Source organism: Pteropus medius, unplaced genomic scaffold, assembly GCF_902729225.1.
Source record: "Pteropus medius unplaced genomic scaffold, Ma_sr-lr_union100, whole genome shotgun sequence".
Lineage (NCBI taxonomy): Eukaryota > Metazoa > Chordata > Mammalia > Chiroptera > Pteropodidae > Pteropus > Pteropus medius.
The window spans coordinates 4731916-4754314 of record NW_024351648.1 but is presented as its reverse complement, the minus strand read 5'-3'; the positions used below and the strand labels follow the sequence as shown (position 1 = coordinate 4754314).

Here is a 22399-nt window from a genome sequence, read left to right as displayed (position 1 = left end):
CAGGCCGCCCCCCGGGGCGGAGGGCGCCTCGGGCCCGTCCCTCCCCGACGCACACGTCCTCGCACTCACACTCGCGCCGCGCACACGCGCGCTCGGCCGCGGCCCGCTCCAAGTGCAGGGCGGGGGCGTGCGGGGCCGCGGAGACGCCCGGCCGTGTTTTTCCTACTTTTTGTTTCTTGCCTGTGCGGCTCCCGCCCCGGCGCCGTCCCGGGCGGGGTTTCGGGGTTCCATTCCGGGGGCGCCCCGCACACCCCTAACCCCGCGGGCTGCTTGCGGCCCGAGAGCGGCAGGAGGCCGGCGGGCGGGCGGGGAGGCCGGGGTCGCCCCGCGTCCTCGGTGGCCCCCGGGGCGGCGCCGCCGGCGGGAGCGCGGGCCTGAGCTGCGGGGCGCGGGGCGCGGGGCGCGGGCCGGGGCAGCTCTTACCTGCGGTGCTGGGCGCGCGGGCCGCGCGGGCGCCCCCGGGCCGGGGCCTGGCGCTGTCACTGCCCCGCACCCCCCGAGCCTCCGGCCGCGCGCGCCGGGGCCAGACGCACTTCCTCAATCCCGCGGGGCGCGCGGGCGGCGCGCACGGCGCGCAGCGCGCAGGGCCGAGGTCGGTCGCCGCGGGCCCTCGGGGGACCTGCCGGGGGCGGCCCCGTGCCGGCCCGCCTCAGTTTCCCGAGCCGGAAGCCGCGCGGGGTCACGGTCACCGCTCCTGCCCGCGAGACGACGGGGCCCCCGGCTGTTTCTAGCGCGATGTCCCTTCCAGGCTTGGGCGCCCCGGTCCCTCCACGCGTGGCAGGCGACGCGATGAGATGGGTAGGATCTCGGCTCCACCCAGCTTTCGCGGCCCCTCTGCTCTGCTGAATGTACAGCTTCACCCCTGACTGGTGCACGTCGGCCAGATACTCTGGCGGTAGATATTTTAAAAAGAGGGGACAGTCATTTGTGTGCAAGTCTTTATAAGCAGTCCAGAAATATGTATGTTTAAAGCTTTAATATTTGCAAACTGTTCCCCTTTCGCTACGTGAATTTCCTAATTTAACTATAGCTGTATATAACAGGATGTCGCTATTTGGTGAATCATTTAAAATTGGGGTTTTTTCTTGGGTGCGGGGGCGTGGATAAAATCTGGTAGGATGTTGGCAATTTATTGTTTCAACCTAATAATATAAGTTCGTTCATCACACCATTTGGGCCGTTAATCCAAACGCGAATCGTAAAGATGCAGGCTCATGCGGCAGGCAGGCATCCGATTCGGTTCCACGGGCCCACGGGAGAAAGAGGAGCCCGCTCGGAACCAAGCGGACGGTTCCGCCCCCTGGCAGGGCCCGCACCCCAGGCCCCTCTCCTGTGATGTTATGGCTGGAGCATTCCCAGGCTTTACCGCGAGGCACAGAAACAAAACGCCACCACCCTCACTGCCATTTCGCAAACTCCGGGCAGTCGCACGCAAGGCCTGGACCTCGCGGACACGCCGGGCAGTGGCCACTTGGAAAGGCTCTCTGGGCCCTGGTTGGACGAGGGGGCCCTCGTCCAGCTTCGTTCTGCTCCCAAGAGGCTGCCCCTCCAGCTCTCCTGCCACGGGACGCTCTTCCAAAAGAGTGGCTGCAGTTTTGCAATCCCGTCCTCACCACTGCGATCCTTATTTCGGTATGCAAAAGGCAGCAGTACGAGCGCCACAGAAAAGTCCCTAAGAATTTGCAGGGCGTGGCGTCTGCCGCGCCGAGCGAGCCCCCGCCACCGCGGGGCTGCGCCTCCAGGGCGCGCGGCCCCGCCATCTAGCGGCGCCGCGAGGAAGCGCAGAAGAGGACCCGGCCTCTTGGGTGGGGAACAATTCAAATGTCCCTTGAGAATAGGCCAGGAATGTCTCCAGTGTAGAAAACAGCCGGGACAGCCGACACACGGGGAGACTCCTTTGAGCTCGTCGTATCCCGGCATTTAACTCTACCTACTACGCACGAGTTAAGTCACAGATCTCCGTGGGAAGGTTGTTACAGGCGGGTTTCTTCCTCTTGACCCTCGCTGACCCATGATCCTCCACGTCTTGCTCCGCATTCCACCCGGATGCTCAGCATCTCAGGTCGAAATGGCCCTTCCTAAGCTGGGAAGCTACTCCTTGACCCAACGTTTCTGAAGGCATAGTGGCCGACCCTCCCCCTCCCCCCACCCGGCCCCAGTGTCTTCTGCTCATCTTTCTTCAGCTGGGCACGCAGTTTCCAGGCATTCGTCTAGGACTCTTTTTAAATGCCCCCCATTATCTACCTTCAAGTTCAAGTCGGCCACATACTAAGTAAGAGCAAGGACAGCAACAGGGCTTTGTCCGCCATCAGAAGCTTGAGTGGTCCAAAGAGTCCATTTCAGAGAACGTGCCCACCTTCTGAGTCCCACCCCGACAGGCGCACAAGTGCATGCATTCACACGCGCACGCGCACACGCACGCACCAGCCGATCTGCGTCTCCAGAACGGTTCCCTTCATCATGCTTTGGCAGACCAAAGGAAGGAAAAGGTCATCTCCCTAGGATGCTCTGCTCCCATTTCGTTGAGAAACGGGAGGTTCCTAAATATATGAACACATTCATAAGTGCGCGCATCACGAGGGATCAGATCCGAGTGTCCGGTTTCTCTTATAGGATGCTGCTTTGCCACTGCATGGCCAAAAGGGTCTGGACTCAACATCAAGTGCACAGGTCGAACACGATGGGCTGACCAACTGCAGGGAATGCTCTTGACCCAACCTCAGGGCCAGCGTTCCACTCGGTGATTGAGGCTTCTGGGTTCGAAGCCGTAGAAACTTAAGCCCTAACACCTAGATCCTCCTGAATAAAAGTGACTCGTGCACACGGTTAGGAAATGCAATGTTTTCCCTAATTCTCTGTGCAATTTTTTCCACCATTTTCCACACTCATATCCTCACCGCTTGATAATAAAAAAGAATCCGGCAGCTTAGATGGCAGCTTAAACTTTACCCGCTAAGATGCAGAGCCTCTGAGGCCGAGCTCACCACCCGGTGAACCCCTCAAACCATAGAAGTGGTTTTCACACTCGGGGTAAACGCTAGACCTGATCGATTGAGCAAACGTCATTTTACTCTTAAGTTATTGATACTACTTTCTCACAAGCCATTTCGTACGGAGGTCTAAGAAAGAGAAAGGTCAGCCACAGAAGTAAAATGGTTTTGGTCTTTAAATGAAAAAATATAACATTTCTCAAATATCCAATTTATTTTATCGTCGTTCCACTGCGGACACAATCTGCAGTCAGGATCACAATTCCCAGGCCAAGAGATTTTAAACCATACCACAGGAGTAAACCTTCAAAGAAGTGAAATCTAATACTATATAGATTTCCATTTCTAAATACAGTATATTACAGAAGGTTAAATATACAACCTCTGTTTACTTACAACTATAAAAAGATACATTATCTATACCACTTATAAATAAAGTAGCGTTTCATATTAAAGGCCTTATCATACAATGGAAGAATAAGAATCCTCTAATTATTACGATCAAGGTTAGTGTCTATAATTAGTTGAGATAAAATCCTGAAAATTCAGTGTATGAGTCAAATCCTGATTTAACGAGTTAATGACAGTATGAGTGATGTTTTAATTGACGAAGAAGAGAAGATGAACAATATATTGCATATTTCTGACAAGAATGATAACCGCATTTCATAGATGACTTTCTTTATACCTACAACTGGCTTTGACATAGATCTCCATTTTATTACTGCCCCCCTCCCCCAACAATTTAATTCTACAACATAAACACCATCAGGAAAGTATTAGTTAGTAACAGTCAAAGTATCCGAAGAACACAATTTAAGTTTGGTTTCATTTCTTTTTTAAAGCTACGTGGAAACACTTTCCATTTTCCAAGTTAAAACTTGGAACTCTGCACCATTTGGACACACAAAGAGGGAATGGCAACTCACAACGTTTTTACTGCACGAATCGGCCACTTTAGCGGGAGACCAGTTCCTCCATGAAGTCCAAGTGTCATTCGTTAATGAATCATGAATTAGTATCAAAATAGGACTTAAACGTAAAAAACCAGGGCTGTATGATAACATGGGTCTTTCCAGTTATGTATGTTTGACTAACCTAAAACGGATAAACCGACTGGGAGAAAGGAAAGGCAAACAAAACCACATAAACCATCGAATGCAAGTGGTAGAAATGCGTAATTCGTAAAAGCGAATTATGGCTCCGGTTCATAAAACGCGGGACTTAGTTACTGCTCTGCTGCTGTGGTATCAGGGTACCACATCCCCAGCAGCGACCGTGATACTAGCAGTGGCTTCTGCCTGCGGAAGTGGCTCGATGAGGGTCACTTGTGACATAGTTTGAGACAAGCTCTTTGGGTTGGCGGTCTGGTCATGTTCCAATGGCAGAATTGATTTTAAGCTGTGTCTCACGGTCAAGCTGCAGTCCTTGGAGACAGGATCTTTGCAATCCCCTCCACGTTTTTTTTTGTTTGTTTTTTGTTTTTTTGTTTGTTTTTTTGTTTTGTTTTTTGTTTGTTTTTTGTGTGTGTGGTTTTTTTTGGTTTGTTTTTAACTTACTGCTATTCCTTTCCCACCAAACGGTAGGAGGAGGGGCTTGTTCTGTGGGCAGGTAACTCCGAAGAACCCACAGGAACAGGACTCTCTTTCCAGAACATACAGGCAGTTTTTTTTTTTCCCAAAAAAATTTAGAGTCGGAGTCAGCAAAGCATTTTTAATCGCCTGCTGGATACTTCAAATACCACTTCTTGTTGACAACGCCCTGAGCCTCTTCACTGTCCCCAGGGACCCGGTCGAAAAGGGAAAACAGAAATGGCCAATGGCTTTCTCCCCCGGCGGGACCGCGATGTCATACCCGACATATTGGTCGATGAAACAGGAATGTGAGAGGAAAATAAAACGGTTCACATCCAGCAGATGTGAGGTTGCCGGGAAGAAAGGGCGCCGCGGAGGGCAGAGATGTAGATTTTTCTTCAGCGAGTTTGACCTGCCACATTCAGCTGTCAACCACCTCTCCTTCAGGGGCTCTTGTCCTCCAGTTTGATGGTGACAGTTTTCACTTCGGTGTACTCGGCCAGCGCATATTCACCTCTGTGACCACCGAAAAAAAAAAAGAAAGAAAGAAAAAAAAAGGAGAGGAAATTTTACAAATGAGCACGTCACTTAGCGGTTCCACAGGAACCGTGTCCTAAAACTGAGGACTCTGCTGGGAAGTTTATGCAAAAGGCCAAAATGCAGCGGTATGAGACAGGCAGGATCATAACGCCACTAAGAAAGTTTAAGGAACTGGATATACCACTTAAGTTTAAATACCAAGATTTCTGCGTGTGTTGCTTTTGAAATATTCAGAAGGACTAGACCTCAGCTTTTGAGGGAGCCAGGTGACCCTTCTGAGGCATCACAGGCCACCCTCGGGAGTGCTCCCCTTCTCAGAACCGAGAGGCAGCTCTGGGCAGATTTAAATTCCTCCCCGCCACCTGCTCTGATGTTAAGTAAATAAAAATTTGTTTAGGAAAAGCGGTGAACGCAGAGAGGTTCGCCATACCCAGAAGGACTTGAGACAGAACCACGTCTCGTCCCTTAGATCACTACTCCTCAGAAGTGTGGTCCCCAGACCAGCAGCATCAGCTTCACCTCAGAACTTGCTCGAGATGCAGATCCTCGGGCCTCCCCAGATCTACTGTGGTAGATAGAATAACGCCCCCCCCACCCCCCAAGATGTCCACGTCCTAATCCCTCAGACCTGTGACTATGTCAGGTTTCATGGCAAAGGGGAATGTGGGTTGCAGATGAAATTAAAGTTGCTCATTAACTGACCTTCGTTTAGGGAGATTATCTTGGATTATCTGGGGGGTGGGGGGGCAGTGAAATCACCATTATCCATGAAGAGGGGGAGGGAGGCAGAAGAAGAAAGTCGGAGGGAGACGAGACTCCAGAGGCAGGACAGATGCCACCGTGCTGGCTTTGAAGACGGAGGGCGGAGCCGCCAGCCAAGGAACGTGGGGAAAGGCGAGGGGACATATTCTGTCCTTAGAGTCTCCAGAAAGGAACGAAGCCCCACAGACTCCTCGATTATAGCTCAGTGAGACCGTGTCAGATTTTTATATCACAGAACTGCAAGATAATAAGTTTCCATCGCTTAAGCCACTAACTCTGTGCTCATTTGTTGTAGCGGCAGTAGAAAATGAATTATTCGCTTACTGAATCTAGGGGTGGGACCCAGAAATCTGTGTTTTAACAAACCAGGGGATTCCGATGCTCAAGGTGGAGGACCACTGGCCTGAGTCTAGGTAGCGTAGGCAAATTTCTCGCTTTTCCTGACCCTCAGTTTCATCATCTTTAAAATGAGAATGCCATCATGTCCTTGTAGTTATAATAATTACAGATAATTCACATAGAGCACCCACTCCGTGCTAGGTAAAAAGTGAATGGTAGAAAGTAATATTTTATTACGAAAATGTCATTGAGATTTTTTGGCAGTTTCCTAAAACAAATAGGTCAAGAACCCATGATGATGGGCAAATTCATTTGTGATCTCTTCTAAACATAACAAAATATAAACGCTGTTCACAGAATGTTAAATTCAATTTTTGTCGAGCAGAAACTCCATTCAAAACACCCAGAGACAAATGACAAACTACACGAAACTTACATCTGTAACCCTTCGTGAGAAACAGAATTGTGTTCCTTAATATACAAAGAGTTCTCACAAACCAATAAAAAAATCCACAAACAAACTAACCAAAAAATCAAAGACCATGAACAGGCAGTTCACAGATGAACATATACCGATTACTAATAAGTGAATAAGGTACTTAAGCTCCTCACAATTAAAGAAATGCAAATCGAAAGAGCGGGGAGCCTGTTTTTCATGTGTCCAATTATCCAATTTTAGGAAAACAATCTCCCACGAGCAGATAAAGATTTATGCACAAGGAATAACGTCAGCACGTCTCGTAATAGCAAAAAGCCTTAGAAATAACAAATAAGTCCAACAGAAAGAAAGATAAGATATCCAAAGCTCATCCTTAAGAGCAAAAAGCAGTTTTTTTCCCCCATGAAAAGAAAGCACATATTATGTCCACCGTAGGCATAGAAAATGCACAATAACCTTCAAAAGTGAGCAGCGCGCGTACAGCGTCGCACTGTAAAAACTCAAAGTAGTTAATGATTCATCAATTTGCTAAAGACAAGCAAACCAAGTGATGAAATCACATGGAATTAGCACATAGCTGCAGAGCCCAGTGTTAAGCCATTCTTGTAAAGTAAAGCACACGGATCACCCCCGTTTTATTCCTGCAGTCACTGGCCAACTTCGAGCTTTTGCCAGTCATTCGACCCACCGTGGCATCTCCCACTCACGACTGCTTCGGCTCTCAAGGCTATCCCTGAGCGCAACCCTTCTCCCATGAGACCTCAGCAGAATGTGGGACGGAGGAGGGACCAGTGACAATATTGGTCACCGCTCCATGCTCAGAGCTTAGCATGTGCCTGGCCCATCAGAGGTGCTCAGGAAATACTCGCCAGGCGAACGAATGAACAAATGGACAAAACAGATCACTGAACGGTGTTTACCACCACCAAATGGGATTGAGGGGCGGGGAGGGAGGCCTTGACTTTCTACGTGTCTCTACTTCTGTGGATTATTTTGTTCCTGTATCACTTTTATTGCAAAGAAGTTTTTTAAAAAATCAAAAGCACCCAAAAGGAAGAGAAATTGCAGGCTTCTTCTCAAGACCTGCAAAGGAATAGGCCCCGGAGGGGCCCGTGGGTGGGCGGCAGAGAGCCAGCCCAGCCCAGGCGGCCGCGGATGGGGAAAACCATGGAATCCACCGCACAGTGTTCCAGGATGAAAAAGGGGAACTTATTGCAACATGAAGACATTAATTAGAGACAACTGAAGACGGAAATCGGTTTTCAAGTCCGTGTCCAGGCTCCTTGTGAATTATGGTAAAGCACTTTATCAAAAGCCTTGGGAAAACCTCTGCCAAGGGTCAGAAACACAGCCATTCCCAAAAGTCCCGACCCTGGCCTGTCGACGGGATGAAACGTGGGCTGTGGCCGCTCGGCGCCAGGCGGGGGCGCTGAGGAGCTGACGGCGCTGCAGGCGGCCGGGAGGCGGGCGGGGCGGGGCGGGGGAGGGGAGGCGGGCGGGGAAAGCGATGAGCGATGGGCCCTGGTGAGTGTGAGTTCACACGCCACACACACCGGCAGTCAGCTGGGCCCCACACACCCTTCCCGCAGCTGCGACATCCGAAAACATCTGCTTTGGGGATTGATATTCTTGCTGCGGGAGGATCGTGCAGGTTCTGTGTCCCCCCCGCCTGTCACAACCCGACCGAGTGAAGGCAGCCGGCGAGGCCAGTGACTGCGCGTGCCCTGGTGGGCTTCACACCAGGTGCAATTCCAACTTGTCACTTAGTGGCAGTGTGACCCGGGGATCTCGCTGGCATGCCTGGGTTTCCTCATCTGTAAACGAGTGGCGCCCACCCTCAGCGGACTGCACGTGTCTCCCCGACATTCACATGCGGAAGCCCTACCCCTGCTGTGGCGGTGTTGGCAGGTGGCTAGGGCGGGGGGGGTGCTCCCCTCACGAGGGAGATGGTGCTCTCACTTATACAGAGGACCCCGGAGCTCCGTCACCCCGCCCGCCACGCGAGGACACAGCAAGGAGACACCCTCTACGAAGCAACACGTGGGCCCTCGCCAGATACCGAGTCTGCTGGCACCTCGATCTCAGATTCCCAGCCCCCGGAACCGTGAGAAATAGATGTCGGCCTGTGGAGTGTGTCACAGCAGCCTGAGCCGACTGGGACCAGCCGTGCGCAGACGCTCAGAGTGTTCCCACAGAGCCTGGCGGGGTCTGTGCTCAGCGGATGCCAGTCGTCCCCGGTAGTAGTGCTGTCGGGGGCTCTGGAGGGGACCTGGGTGACTCCAGCCCGGGCCTCACGTCCCTCACGGTGGGCGGGTGTGAATAGGTAATGAAGTAGAGGTTCATAGAACGAGACAGAAGCAAGCCACTTGGGGCGACAAAGTGTGGTTTCTGCAAAGGGATTTTGTGACCAAGAATGTACTGAGAGGAACGTCACTGGACACGCTCCACTCAGATGCTCTGATGGCTCTGCGGTGTCAGCCACGAGTCAGAGATGGACTAGAAAGAAGGGCCGAGATGGGGGGAGGGACCCCGATTCCATGGAGACTGGGTGACAGCTTTTGCTCAGGGATGGAAGCCGGCCCTGTTCTTCCGCACCTGCGTTAAGAATCGGGAAGGGCCCAGCCTCTCACCGGACGGACCAGCACGATTATGAGGCGATGCCGTCACATATAAATCACACAAGCTGTTTAAATAAGAGGGAGAGCTCAGAACGCGTCGAGATGTCCCAGGAATGGCCCTGTGCCCTGTCAGAGGGCCCTCCCCTGGGAAGACTAATCCTACGAGCTGTTTGTCCACAAAGGCAAATGAAACCCCAAGCACCACCAGGAGGGACTCGGGAGAGAAGGCAGATGTCCACCCCCCAGAACGCTCCACCCAGCTCTGTGCCTGGACCATGCCCCGTGGGGCAGACATGGATGTCTACGGAGCCCGCTTCCCAACGCTCAAGACAGAACGGAGAAAAGTACGCGGAGGTGTCACATACGCCTCCCAGACAGGCGGCAAGAAGGAGGGAGAGGCACCCACGGTCTGTCCCCAGGGCCTCTGCCAGTGGCAGACAGGGCCCCAGCCCGACTTGGAAGACAACCTATCTTCCTCGCAGAGGCCCGGGGTTTGCGCGAGTAACTACATCCTATATCTGGTAAAAAAAAATGCACTTTTCCAATTCTGCCCAGGTCCTCATCTGGCGAGCCTATGGCCAAGCACCTGCTGAACATCCTCCCGTGGAATGGGCGCTTCAGACAGCACACAAGCTGAGGCCGGAGGTTGGTCCCGGGGAGGAAGGGGTGCAGCATGAGAATGGGGGTGGGGACGGGCAGAGGCGGGGGGCAGGAGGCGGGGAGGGATCCAGATGAACACACGGGAGGCCAGGCAAGAGCCAGTGGACTGAAGCACATGCCACCACCCGCGAATCTAGTGTGTCTTTCATTCGCCCTGCCAGCAGGCGCGGAGGGACAGAAACACTTACAATTCTCTGCCGTTTCCCGACATTTTAAAGCCACCGAACGGCGCCTGTGCGTAGATGGCATTGTAGCAGTTGATCCTAGAGAGAGAACGGAAGGGAGCTCACGGTTACTTGGTGGACACTCAGCTGCGTCCCGGGCGTTCTGGTTACACGGTGCTTGACGCAGAGTGTGGCCCAAAGAACGACTTTTTGTCAAAGTTTTCATAATAAAAACATCGTGCTTTCGACTTCTCCGTTCCCATTCTTCTCACCAGACACTGAAATTGGAATATTCTTAAATATAAAGCTTTTCATTGGGATAGAAACGAAATGACACACGGAAAAAGATGGAAAATATGGCACAGAGGAATAAGAATTCGTCTTGAAACGAGACAGACTTGAGCTCAAAGCTCTGCTTCTCGGCCGTGGCCTCTCTGGGACCCGATTTATCACTACCGTCTAATATCGTCTATAAATGAGGACGATGTGATCTGTAGAATTACTGGTGAAGCGGGGACGTTCATCCGTATGAGCACAAGAGCATGAGCTGATTTGAGAATTAGGGAATAGAAAATAAAGCCTTAAGCTGTGAAGTCCGAGAGGCAGCCCACGTGCCGGTGAGCTGGCGTGTGACCCTGGGCAGGTCACCCCACCTCGCTGCGTACAGTCCCCATCTCAGGAGGGGCTCAAGGAGGGTCGAGCCAAGCAGAGAGAGTGCGCCTGGCCCAAGACACACGACTGCCAAGCTCTCTGCTCACAGGAGTCGCGAAGCCAGCCGGCCGGCCAGCCACTGGGACAGTGGGGACGCACGCCCCCTCCACTCACCAGACAGTCCCCGACTCCAACGCGGAGGCGAGCTCCAGCGCTCTGTCCAGGCTTTTTGTGAACACGGCGGCCGTGAGTCCGTACTCCAGGCTGTTGGCTCTTTCAATCACTTCTTCTATAGTTTTGAACTTCAGGATCGGCTGCACCGGTCCGAATACCTACAACGGATCGGAAGAACGGCAGTGAGAGGCGTGTTCCCATGGGAGACGCATGTCTCTCCTCGCCGTGTGTCTCTGCAGGTCGCTAGGACACACGGAAAACGATGACTGGACGAGAAAGCGTGTCCAAAGGTTCTTTTCGGGTGCGTGATGGTTGAAGTCTGAAAGGGAAGGATTAAAATGAAATGGAGATAAGAAACAGCGGCCAAACGCAGATGCTGAGTTTCGGATTTCTCCAGGGCTTCTGAGACTCCCCAGCCCTTGAACTTGGGAGTAGCCCCTGCACGCGGGATGCACAGACAAGACGTTTTCCTTGGGACGCTGTCTCGCAGGGTGGTTACAGGCACAACGGCAGGACTGTGTCCCCTGACCGGTGGGTGCTGCATTTTTCACCCCTGAAGATGACGTAAGATGCTTCCCTAAACCTCCCAGGGGAAAGAGTCTACGCCATAGCAAAAAAAAAAAAAGAAACGAAAGAGTTAAAGGCTGAACGTTTAGAGGTAATTTTGAAAGGAGCTTCTAATTGATTCCATGTTTGGGATGACTGTAGCTCCGCAGGACGGTGCCAGCTCGCCAAAATACCTTCCCAGGTTCCCAAGGAGATTAGTCACCCACAGAAATCTCAAGGGGAAAGTCTATAAAATGCCCACACCGGCAGCCCTCGGCAGCGATTCACTCTGTCGTGTGTCCCAAAGGGCCACGTCCCAGGATCTGACCACCGGGGACCAAGTTAGAGGGTCATTCTTGGGGGGGTCGCCTTCGCGTCCACCGTTTCCAGCGAGGCCACGACAGAACGCTTCAGGGAGAATTCCGTGGCCTGCTCTTTGAATGCAGGCTTCTCGTTTAACTCCGGTCTGGGCCACGGATCCACGATTCCCGGCAAGACCCACAGGCGGCAATGGCCTTCCGCCCTGGGACCATGAGTGACGAATGGGGAAAGGCATGCTCTGCAGCCCCTGCACAGGGCTGGGGTTTCCAGAGGCAAGGTGGCTTCCCTAAGGACCCCCACGGGGGAGAAAAGATGCACCAGAAAGTAAAACGCTTCCCTCACAGAGGCTTCTGGGGACCCCTGAGCCCCAGAGAAGACCCTGCCACCGCCCTGCCCCCAACCTCCCCACCCCGGCTCAGCAAAGCCAGCCAGTACCTCCTCTTTGGCGATCCGCATGGTATCGGTGACCTCTGAGAAGACCGTGGGTTTGATGAAGAGCCCCCTGTCTTCCATGGCCGAGCCCCCACATTCCAGTTTGGCTCCCTCTTCCTTCCCGCTCTCGATCAGATCGAGGATTTTGTCAAACTGGTTTTGGTCAATCTGCAAGACACGACAGGGCGGACAGCCTGGCTTCCTCGTGGACGGCGGCCGCCACCTTTCGTGGCCAACAGCCTCCAACGGGGTCGGCTGTCTCACCCCTAAATGCTGTGGCCAAGTAATTCATGGAACAAACGTTCCGCCACTGTACAAATAAATATAGGCTCTTCGGAGCGGGGGTGGGGGGTGGGGAGCAGGCTCTGCCCTTCCTCGGCAGGTGTGGGCTTTATTCACACGTCTGACCCTCACCATGCCACTAAGCAAACTCACGGGCGAAACTCGACCTGAAGTGGTCCCTTTGCTGTCCCAACTCTTTGTATCCTGCGAGGGTTGCCAGGATTTAGCAAATTAAACTACAGCGTTCCCAGTTAAATTTGCATTTCTGAAAACAAGGAATGATTATTATTTTTTTTTAAGTAGAAGCATTTCCCCATCTTCGGGAGATACTTATGCTCAGAAAGTATCCATTGTTGAACTTGAACTTCAAATCGAACTGGGTGCCGTGCATTTTATCTGGCAACGCTGTGCCCTGCTCCCAGGGCACCGTGGATCAGGGTAACAGCTTCTCGAATTCTCCATCCGTGGTGCAGAGGAGAAGCGACCATCCTACTCCGTAGCCCCGGAAACAGAGCGGAGGAAAGTCAAGGTCAGGTGGAGGGGCTGCTCCTCGGTGGGCAGGGAGCCAGCTCGTCAGGAAGCTCCACCGTCGGGCGCCTTGTCTCGTGATCTCCTGGGCAGAGTGTAGCCCATCCCACCAGCCTAACACTCAGCTCGTGGACACGGTACCCAACCAGCCGTCAAAGAGCACCCACTGGGCAGACTGTGCTCCAGGAGGGGTGCTCTCCCTACTCCCACTGGTCTTTCTCGAATCCGTGGAAGCCTGTTTTTGCCCGTGACTCTGTTTCCATTCCCTCCTCTTTGGCTGGGAGAGATAGAACTTTGAAAGGTTGGCTGTAGTTGACAGTTTAGACAAAAAAACTGGTTTCATGTAAACGACTTTAAATTAAAAAAAAACAAAAACAATACAAACCCAAGCGTGCATTTGGATGGATGCCTGTCCCGGAGGAGCAGGCTGGCTTTCTTAGAAGGGCTGGGGACAAACCGTGCGTGTCACTTGACCTGTCCTCTCATGAAGAGTGGATCCAGGGTTAAAAATACCAAGTTGGATCCGTACCTCACACCTTATACCAGGGTGAATTCCAAATAGATCAAACACTCAACTATGAAAAAGGAAAGCATAAAAGTTTTCAAATTCTCTCACGTGACAGAAAGCCTCTGGAAACTTGGAGTGCTGATGGCCTTTCTCTGACTCGAAATCCAGAAGCCAAATAGAAAAGACTGATATATTTAAGTACATTTAAAAAAAAAAAAAGGCGAAAACGGCATAAGCGAAATCAAAAGGCAAAACAAACGGGAAAAAATCGACAAGTCAAATGGAAACAGGGCTAATCTCTCTCGTACGTTACGAGTTCTTAGAAGCGATAAAAACAAAACAAAACAAAAAAAAAAACCCAGCAATACAAGAGAAAAAGACACAAGCCACACGCACAGCTGATGGAAACATAAATCCAGGTAGCTTTTGAAGCTACGACAAGATGTTCTACCTTACTCATTATAAGAGCTACACGGATATTAAAGCCAAACGAAATGCATTTTGAACTATCAGATGGGCAAATATCCATATTCTGTTATTAAGTCTGGAGAAACAGACAAGCTCCTTCGAGGCTGGAGGGAACAGAAGTTGTTTTATCCTCTTGGAAAGTACTTTGGCCATCCTTGTAGAAATTACGGCCACGCTCTCGCTCCCTGGGGAATGCATCGCCCGGATTCTCTTATACGAAATGACACGCTCTCCACACACCTACGGGTGCAGCAGGACGTGTATGTCAATTCTGGAGGATTCACATGGCAGAATTTGATGCACATGTGAAAAAGGAGGCAAGTTCCCCCAAACCGGTAGGGAACGTTCTTCGAGTTTCTCGTTGGGGCCAAAAACCAAGGTGCAAAACAGTATAGGTATCGCGGGTCTCTTTGGGGTAAAAATGGGGAATCGGAATACATATTGGTATTTGCTTGTATACGCATTAAAAAAATAATAATAAAATTGCTGGAGGGAAAGATAAGAACCGGGCCTAGGAACGGAGCAGGGTATTTTACACGCGTTTGGGTTTGGTCCCGTGCGTATGTGTTCCCCCTTCAGAAAGCAATTCATTCAAACAACTGCCATGGGTCCAGAAAATTCTCAAGGCTCTCTCGACTTAGTTAAACGTTGCCGGTGTCGCTCTCGCCTGCTGGAAGTCCAAGCCTGCTCTCAGCCCCGGTCCCCTGCGCACCCACACTCAGCTCTCCCTGGCAAGCCGGTGCGAACACACTGTTTAAATCTCACGCTCCTCCAAGAAACGTCAGCTGGCGCCTTGCGAGGCAGGAAGGAGATCCCGCCGGAAGCAAAGGATGCGGCAGGACACACAGCACAGAGACAGAGACATACAGCCCCGGGCGACCGGTCAGAGGCTGCGCTTGGCTCCGTCGGCGAGGACGCCGGATCCGGCCCGGCCAGGTGGCCCGTGCGATGTTTATGCGCCTCGTTGCTCGGTTGCCAAATAAACCTGAATGATGTTGGAGCATTCCAGCAAGCGGCTGGACGCCTGCAGTGGACGCAGATCTAGGTCGCTGAGCTGTTTTACAGGCATGACACAGACCGAACTATTTAGACAGCTGTAAGTCCTCCCAAAGTAAAATCTCATTACCGTAGATGAAAAAAAAGCACTTTGGGGGGGGGGATGGGGGTGGGAATGCGGGAAAGCCAACAGCATCCTGAAATAATACGCTGAGGTCGGATGGCTTCAGTGAGCTTTCAAAAAGGACTTTCAGCAGAAGCATCAAAAGCACGGATGAAATCAACACCTATTCCGCTTGGATCTGCTCTCTTGGAAGAGGTTTCTCCATCTGGCTTCAAAACTCAAGCCCGGAGCCTTGGAAAGAGACTTACGGATAATGACGGGGTAAAAGAGTTTCCTTTAGCACGGGATCAGCTCACATTTTTTCCCATGGGGTCTGGATGAGTTTTAAAATCACCGTGGATTCGATAATGACTTGTGGCCATGTTTGCACTCAGATCTGAAACTCAACCAGAGCTGCTAGATGACTTCTGTGCCCCCGGCCCCTGGGCGTGGGGCTGAGGCTGGCGGGATGGGGGGTGTCGGCCCCAAGCTGAGATGCTTTTCTCCACCGGGGTCATGTGATATTAGCGCCTCAGAGCACAGCGGCACGGGGAGTGGGGAGCACAGCGGTCAGAAAACACTTCTCTCACTGGTCCTGCACCCCCACCCCCTCCACTCCCCAGCCGGAGCATCCCCCAGGCCCAGCAAGACCTGAGAGAAATATCCTCAAGTCACGCAGTCCTCTGCGGCCACCTAGATCAAAGAGTCTGTCATGTCACGCTCCGCCCTCCCCCCCTTTAAAAAATAAGAACTTAATGGGCGCCTTGCGATGTTCTTAATAGTCATCAATGACTCCCATTTTCCAGTCGAGGAAATTGAGGTTAGAAAGGGGCTTGGAACTTTCACAAGGTCACCGAGCCAAGTGTGTGCTCAGCTCCGCAGCTTCCCGTGTAAACACGCGGTGCCGCAAGCCGCGGGAAAGCAGCAAATCTCGGGACACACGCGAGGGGCCGAGTCCTGACATGTGATTAAAAACTTCATGGCTGGGGCGAGACTTTGGCTACGAACAAAGTGGGCTGCAGCCGAGCTCCGTTTCAGTAATGCATGGGACGGTCAGGCTGTCCTCTTTTAAATATTTATCCATGTGCTGGACTGCATAATTAGTAAGAAAGTGATACAGGATGTGCCCTTTTAAAGAGGTTATAAAACCTCGTGGTTATGATCGTTTTCATCCTGTTGGCTTTTTAGACCAGGCCTCCAGAGACATGTGCCTGGCGATGCGCACGGCTCCCCTCCCCCACCGCCCCAAGCTCTCTGCAAGGGGATGTCGTGGTTTCTGAGTCACCTTGGCCTATAACACACACAGGCTCGAGGACATCTAGGCTGAGACCACCGGCTCCGGGCACTGCCCCCGTCTGGACTCCTGCCTGCACTCTGCTGCTTGCCGGCCACAGTTATAACTCCTTTTCTGCAGGTACCTCTGTCCCGGGGACCCCGGTGGCTCAGAGCAGGAGCGGTCCTCTGGCCGGAGGGTACAGGCACATAGCCCGATGAACTGGGGGCGCCTCCCTGCCGGTGAGGCCCCGAGCTCGGCATTATCTACTGCAAAAGAGCAAAGCCTCTGTGCGACCCGCCCCACTTCATGGCCCCGCTGGGACCTGATGGAACTGCATGTACTGTGGGGTGGACATCGAAACCACAGCCTCCCCTCGGCTTGGAGAGGGACCCCGGAATCACACGGGCGGGCGGCTGCCCGGCTCCGCCCACGGGGTCCCCTCCCGTATGTTACCTGAGGCCCCTGTTCCGTTCTGACATCAAAGGGGTCTCCGACGGGCCTTTTCTTGGCGAACTCCACGCTGCGTCTGACAAACTCGGCGTAGACCTGTTCTTCCACGAACACCCGGGAGGCGGCCGTGCAACACTGGCCTTGGTTGAAGAACACTCCCTGGTGGGCACACTGCACTGCCAAGTCCACTGGACGGAGGGGGGCGGGGGGCAACGGGAAGCGATTATGTCGTTAGGGCGGGGCTGGCAACAGCTGCAAGTCTAATTGCCCGCACAAGAAAACAGGCTCTGGGGTTTCAGAAATGAATCTCGTTCTCGGCATTTCCCAAACAGAGCAGAGGACGGGGAAAAAGGACTTTTGGGTCCACTGGGTTCGGGGTGGAAGAGGTTCTGATTGTGGGACTTCTTGAGTGTCTTTACTATGCCAAGAAGCACGGAGAGCTGTCACAGTTCCCATTTCGCTTGCTCGTGGACCCCCCTCTGCTCCCTTTTCTGGAGAACGAACGTTCTCTGGAATAACCTCTGCTAAGTGCTGATGTGAGTCAATCGGCAAGAACGTTTAAAGCAGGGGTCCCCAACGGCCCCCTCCCCCCGGGCCACACAGCAGGAGGTGAGCGGCGGGCGAGCCAGCGAAGCACCATCCGTATCTGCAGCCGCTCCCCAGCGCCAGCATCACCGCCTCAGCTCCGCCTCAGATCCTCAGGAGTTAGATTCTCATAGGAGCACCAGAACCTGGTGCCACAAAGGTTGGGGACCGCTGTTTTAAAGGAACCCAAATTTTCCACTTTGAATAACAGAAGGGTCTTATTAAGTAACATAACACCAAGCGTGTATGACTTAGAAGAGTCGAAAAAGCAAAAACAGGAGACAGCCACGTAGGGCGTTTCGGACCCTCGTGAGACCAGCCCTCACACAGAAGGAGTCCTGTTTTTAGTAATCATCATCTTTTCTTCACTGGGTGCAGATGGAGCACCCAGGGACGGTGGCACCTAGCAAAACAGGAGTCCTGGCTCTTCGGGACGGGAGTTTGGAACTGCAAACGCGGGTCGCGGTGGGACGCCACGCGTGGCTGCTCCCCGTGGCTCCGGAAACCAAGAGCGACACTAACGCCGCTTCCACAAGGGAGCAGGACTCAGGCAAAAAAAATCTGAAAAAAGAGCAATCCATCTTTCCTGCCTTGGAGCTTGTTTCCTCGCTCTCTGTCCCGGCTTCAAGGAGAGGAAGGAAATCAGTCATTTACACCTTAGTGAGAAATGGTGCTAAGGTCACCTTTCTCAAGGATATTTGCAATGCCCACCTTATCTGAGTGTGGAATGGAAGGTTTTGTTCTCCATGGGAAGAGTTTGTGGCACCCACGAGCGGGTGGGAGGGCCTATTCTTTCAGGCAAAGATGCTTCAGGGTACTGGGGAAGTCACACCTTTCGACAGCTGACCCTGTCAGGAATGCCCATGTGGAACGCCCACGAATATATTTCCATATCACATTGTGAGGCTCTAGCGAGACACAAATTGCCCCTAAGCCACTGGGCAGGGCTGCTTTCCCAGGGAAGGGATGGTTGGAAGAAGAGGCAGTACCCAGGCCGGCGGGTATTTTTAAGGGTCAGCTGCCGTTGTCCCCCTCGATCTGTCAGGCCTGAGACAAAGAAGGAAGAAACATCTCCAGTCTTTGGAGAGCCAGAAAGCGCTATGGGACACCGGGTTAGAGGGTAGAGTGATTGGCGCCTCTGAGCGGGTGCATCCGCCGAGCTCCCCATTCTCTGCCCTGTCCTCACAGCCCCTGCCTGCTCCACGGCTCGGGGAAGCAAGCTCAACCTTGACGGGCAGCAACAGGTGGTCCCCCGGGACCACCCAGGACACAGCCTTCTCCTCCAGCTCAGCTTGTTGTCAGCAGTTGATGCTGGCGTCCGAGCTCCACCTGCCATTTATGGCAGGATGGCGCAGGGTGAGAAAGAATTGCTATTGTGTGTGTGAGTGTGTGTGTGTGTCTCAACTGGTTCTGAATTTGGGCAAAGAATCCCCTAAAGCAGCGGTCCCCAATCTTTGTGGCACCGGGGACCGGCGCTCCCATGAGAATCTCATGCCTGAGGATCTGAGGTGGAGCTGAGGCGGTGATGCTGGCGCTGGGGAGCGGCTGCAGATACAGATGACGCTTCGCTCGCTTGCCACTCACCTCCTGCTGTGCGGCCCGGTTCCTAACAGGCCACGGACCAGAACCGGGGGTTAGGGACCCCTGCCCTCGAGACTCACGGTCAGCGTCCGCACACACGATGCAGGGGTTCTTCCCCCCCAGTTCCAGAGTCACCCTCTTCAGGTTGCTTCTGGAGGCGGCTTCTTTAACCAGCTTTCCAACCTTCAGGATACCAAACAGATCAGATTAAACCTTGGCCGTGGCCGGATGTGGCCCAAACTTTCGGAACGAGCCCAGGGGTCGGCGAGCTCTGAGCGGCCAGGGACCCCACGGCTCTGCTCCGGCGCCATGGGCCTCCATGCTGCCACCTCACTCCCACGAGACCCCGACATCGCCAGAACCCTGGGTCTCAGCCGCTCCACTTACAGGGTGGAGCGGGAGCCTTTTGAAGGCCCAGCCATTTGCCCGCAGCCACCCAGCTGGCTAGTGGCGGAGCCGGCTGCCGCCTTGGCGTGGTCCTGCCCACCCCTCCCCGCAGAAGGCCAGTCCCGCGGGTCAGAGAAAGGGCCCTTCCAGCCCTCGTGAGCGGGCAAGACTGTTCTGCAGGGCTCCGGGGAGACCCGGGGGAGCCTTCGAGAACTGGAAAGACAGGGAAGCTCTGCTTCGGGATGAAAAGTCACTTCTCCACGAACACTCGCTGAGACTGAGGCTTCCGCGGGGGCCGGGCTGGAAGTGCGGACGGTCACTCACCCAGCTGTGACACTCGACCTCCCACGTGCACCTGAGGGCCCTCCCACTGTCTCACGCACTGAGCTGGCTTCTCTAGGGTGACGGATAAAGCCAGGCGCCATGCTCAGAGAGCAGTTGGCTCACGAAGGCCTGGACGGGGGGCCAGCAGGAGGCAGGGCTGGGCTCCCCCAGGCCGGAGGCTGCTCCCCCAGACTGAGCTGTGAGTATATTTTACAAATCGGCCAGCTCGTGGGTGATGGCCTGAACACGGTCTGGGGCAGGCTCACGGTGACAATGGCTGTCCCCAGGCAGACGAGACATGTCAAACCAGCCTGCCACGGGCTGGCAGTTCCTTGGTGGGGCTGCGGCTGGGTGCAGCAGGGGGACCTAGGGAGGGACACAGAGGCCACTTTCTTGTCTGTGAGGTTGGCTGCCTGGTGAGGGCACCGCCTGGCTGGGGCCCTGAGCAGCCCTACTGTCGCCTGGAGAGGGTCAGGGCCTCTCTGTGGAGAAGCCAGGCGGGGCCAGAGCCGATTTCGCTCTTGCGGGAGGAGACTGGAAAAACTCGGGGACAGCTGGTACGCCGGAGCCACGCCTGGCGCCTCTCTGCCCCCCCGTCTCCCCGGCCGGGCTGGACGTGGAGCTGCTACTCCATTCAGCGAGCTGATTGTCGCCGGCCGCCTCACTGCCAAGCAGGACCCCAGGGCGGACTGACCATGCTTCTGTACCAGTGCCCAGCGGGGCCAGCAAAGGAGGCCGTGGCAGCATTGTCCAGCAGGCCACAGGAGGGGGCTCGGGCTCCTGGCCGGACTGGGCGAGGAGGAGACGGGCACATGGTTTGCATGGGAAGTGCTCATCGGTTTCTTTTTTAGTCACAGAGGAAGTACTTTCTCATTAAAAATAATTCCAGGCACAGATGGGTGTAAATTAAGGGGGACAAGCTACGTACCCTGTCACCCCGGGGCCTGCCCCAGACGTGGCCACGGTAAGCATGTCTTGGGTGCCCTTTCATATTTTCGCCCCCACACACTTCTACTAACGGATCATACGATATAAGCTTCCAACAGTTTTTTTTTTGTTTTTTTGTTTTTTGTTTTTTTGCGTTTCAACCGTAGATCACAGATGGCTTTTCTTATTGTCAGGGCCATAAACCACGGTATAGAACGGACGTAACGGACTGGAGAGGATGTTCCTGAATGCGCGTGAGAAACTTCTTCTAAGGAGCGGCTTTGTAATGAAATTTCCGAATCAAAGATTTTACACTTTTGAATTCACGGTGGGCGCTACGCCCTCGGCCCGCAGAACAGGGGGTGCCTGTCCTCTCTCAGCCTCGTTGACACCAGACCTCCACGGTCACCAATCTGACAGACGAAAGAGGAAGGGTCTGATTTGCACGTCAGTCTGCATTTTCCCAATTAGCAGTGAACTAGGTCAAGTTCACTGGATGTTCAGTTTCTCTTCTCTGACTTACCCACTTTGCCTTTTCATTTTTTTATTTTTTGTGAAGCTCTCCTATCGATTTTTAGGAGAGCTTTCCCTATTACGGATATTAACCCTTGAAGAAACGATGACTGTTTTTCTCCAACTTGCTATTTCTCTTTTAACCTTGCTTGCTATGTGGTTTGTCACATGGATGTTTTACATTTTTATTGTATCTTAGCTACGAATTGTTTCTCCCAAGGCTTCTATTCTATATCGAGTTCTATTAGATATTTATTTAGTTGAGAAACTGGACCAGTGGCTTTTTAAAACTGATCGTTAAGGACTGACACACAGTCCAATTTAGAAGGAAAATTAGTTTAGCTTCTCAGGGGAAAATCGGGCTGCCCAGCGAGCGGGCTTTACCTCTATGGAGCCGGTGAAGGCTATCTTGTCAATCCGAGGGTGAGAAGAAATCGCTGCTCCCACCGTGGGCCCGAACCCCGGCACGATGTTCACCACGCCTGGCGGGAAGCCGACCTGGTGGGGGGCGAAGGGGCGTTCAGAGGGACGGAAGGGGCCGGTGTCCGCCACAGGCCCGCCCCTGCGCTGAGAGCCGCGTGTGGGTGAGCGATGTCTGCAAGGGGGTGTCTGGGTGGCCCATCCGCAGGGGCGCGGCTGGCACCCAGCTGGCCCCGGGGTACACCCTGGGCCAGGGTGAGGCCTACGTCCCTCCATTCCGTCAGCACTTCAAGGAGGGGGTGCGTGTGTGTGTGTGTATCTGTATCTGTGTGTGTCTGTGTATGTCTGAATGTGTCTGCGTGTGTTCTGTGTTTGTCTGCGTGTATATCTGTATCTGTATCTATATGTCTACACGTGTCTATGTCTATGTGTGTGTCTGCGTCTCTCTCTGTATGTGTGTGTCCGTCTATGTGTGTGTCTCTCTGTGTATATCTATGTGTCTATGTGTATGTTTGTGTGTGTTTATCTCTCTGTGTACAGGTTCTGGTGTGTGTGTTTGTCGGTGTATCCATGTGTGTGTCCCGTGCATCCGTGTCTGCATGTGTTTCCTCTCTGTGTGGTCCCTTCGTCTGTATGTCCGTGTGTTCTCTTGTATGTGATGTCTGTGTGTGTCTTAGTGTGTCCGGTGTGTCATTTGTCCTCTGTCCATGGTGTGTCTGTGTGTTGTCATGGTGTGTTTGTCTGTGTGCTTACCCTGTAGTGTCTGTGTGCATCCAGTGCATGTTTGTCTCTGTGTGTCTCTGTGTCTTGTCATGTGTCTCTCTGTGTGTGTGTATGTGTG

The 22399-nt window shown here is 53.3% G+C and overlaps 2 protein-coding genes across 2 annotated transcripts in view; both read right to left on the bottom strand.

Annotated features, from left to right (window-relative positions):
- Positions 1-555, bottom strand: part of LRRK1 (leucine rich repeat kinase 1) — a 118326-nt gene extending 117771 nt beyond the window's left edge. The window contains exon 1 of the mRNA XM_039844120.1: positions 424-555. The gene's annotated coding sequence lies outside the window, so the exon portion shown is untranslated. The remainder of the gene's footprint in view (positions 1-423) is intronic.
- A 2636-nt stretch (positions 556-3191) lies between these two features.
- The window catches only part of ALDH1A3 (aldehyde dehydrogenase 1 family member A3), a 35042-nt gene continuing 15834 nt past the window's right edge, over positions 3192-22399 (bottom strand). The window contains exons 7-13 of the mRNA XM_039844122.1: positions 21523-21636; positions 19068-19170; positions 16825-17009; positions 12214-12378; positions 10912-11069; positions 10111-10185; positions 3192-5080 (exon numbers count right to left, since the gene is read on the bottom strand). Of these exons, the coding sequence (XP_039700056.1) occupies positions 5008-5080; positions 10111-10185; positions 10912-11069; positions 12214-12378; positions 16825-17009; positions 19068-19170; positions 21523-21636 (873 nt within the window). The 3' untranslated portion in view covers positions 3192-5007. The remainder of the gene's footprint in view (positions 5081-10110; positions 10186-10911; positions 11070-12213; positions 12379-16824; positions 17010-19067; positions 19171-21522; positions 21637-22399) is intronic.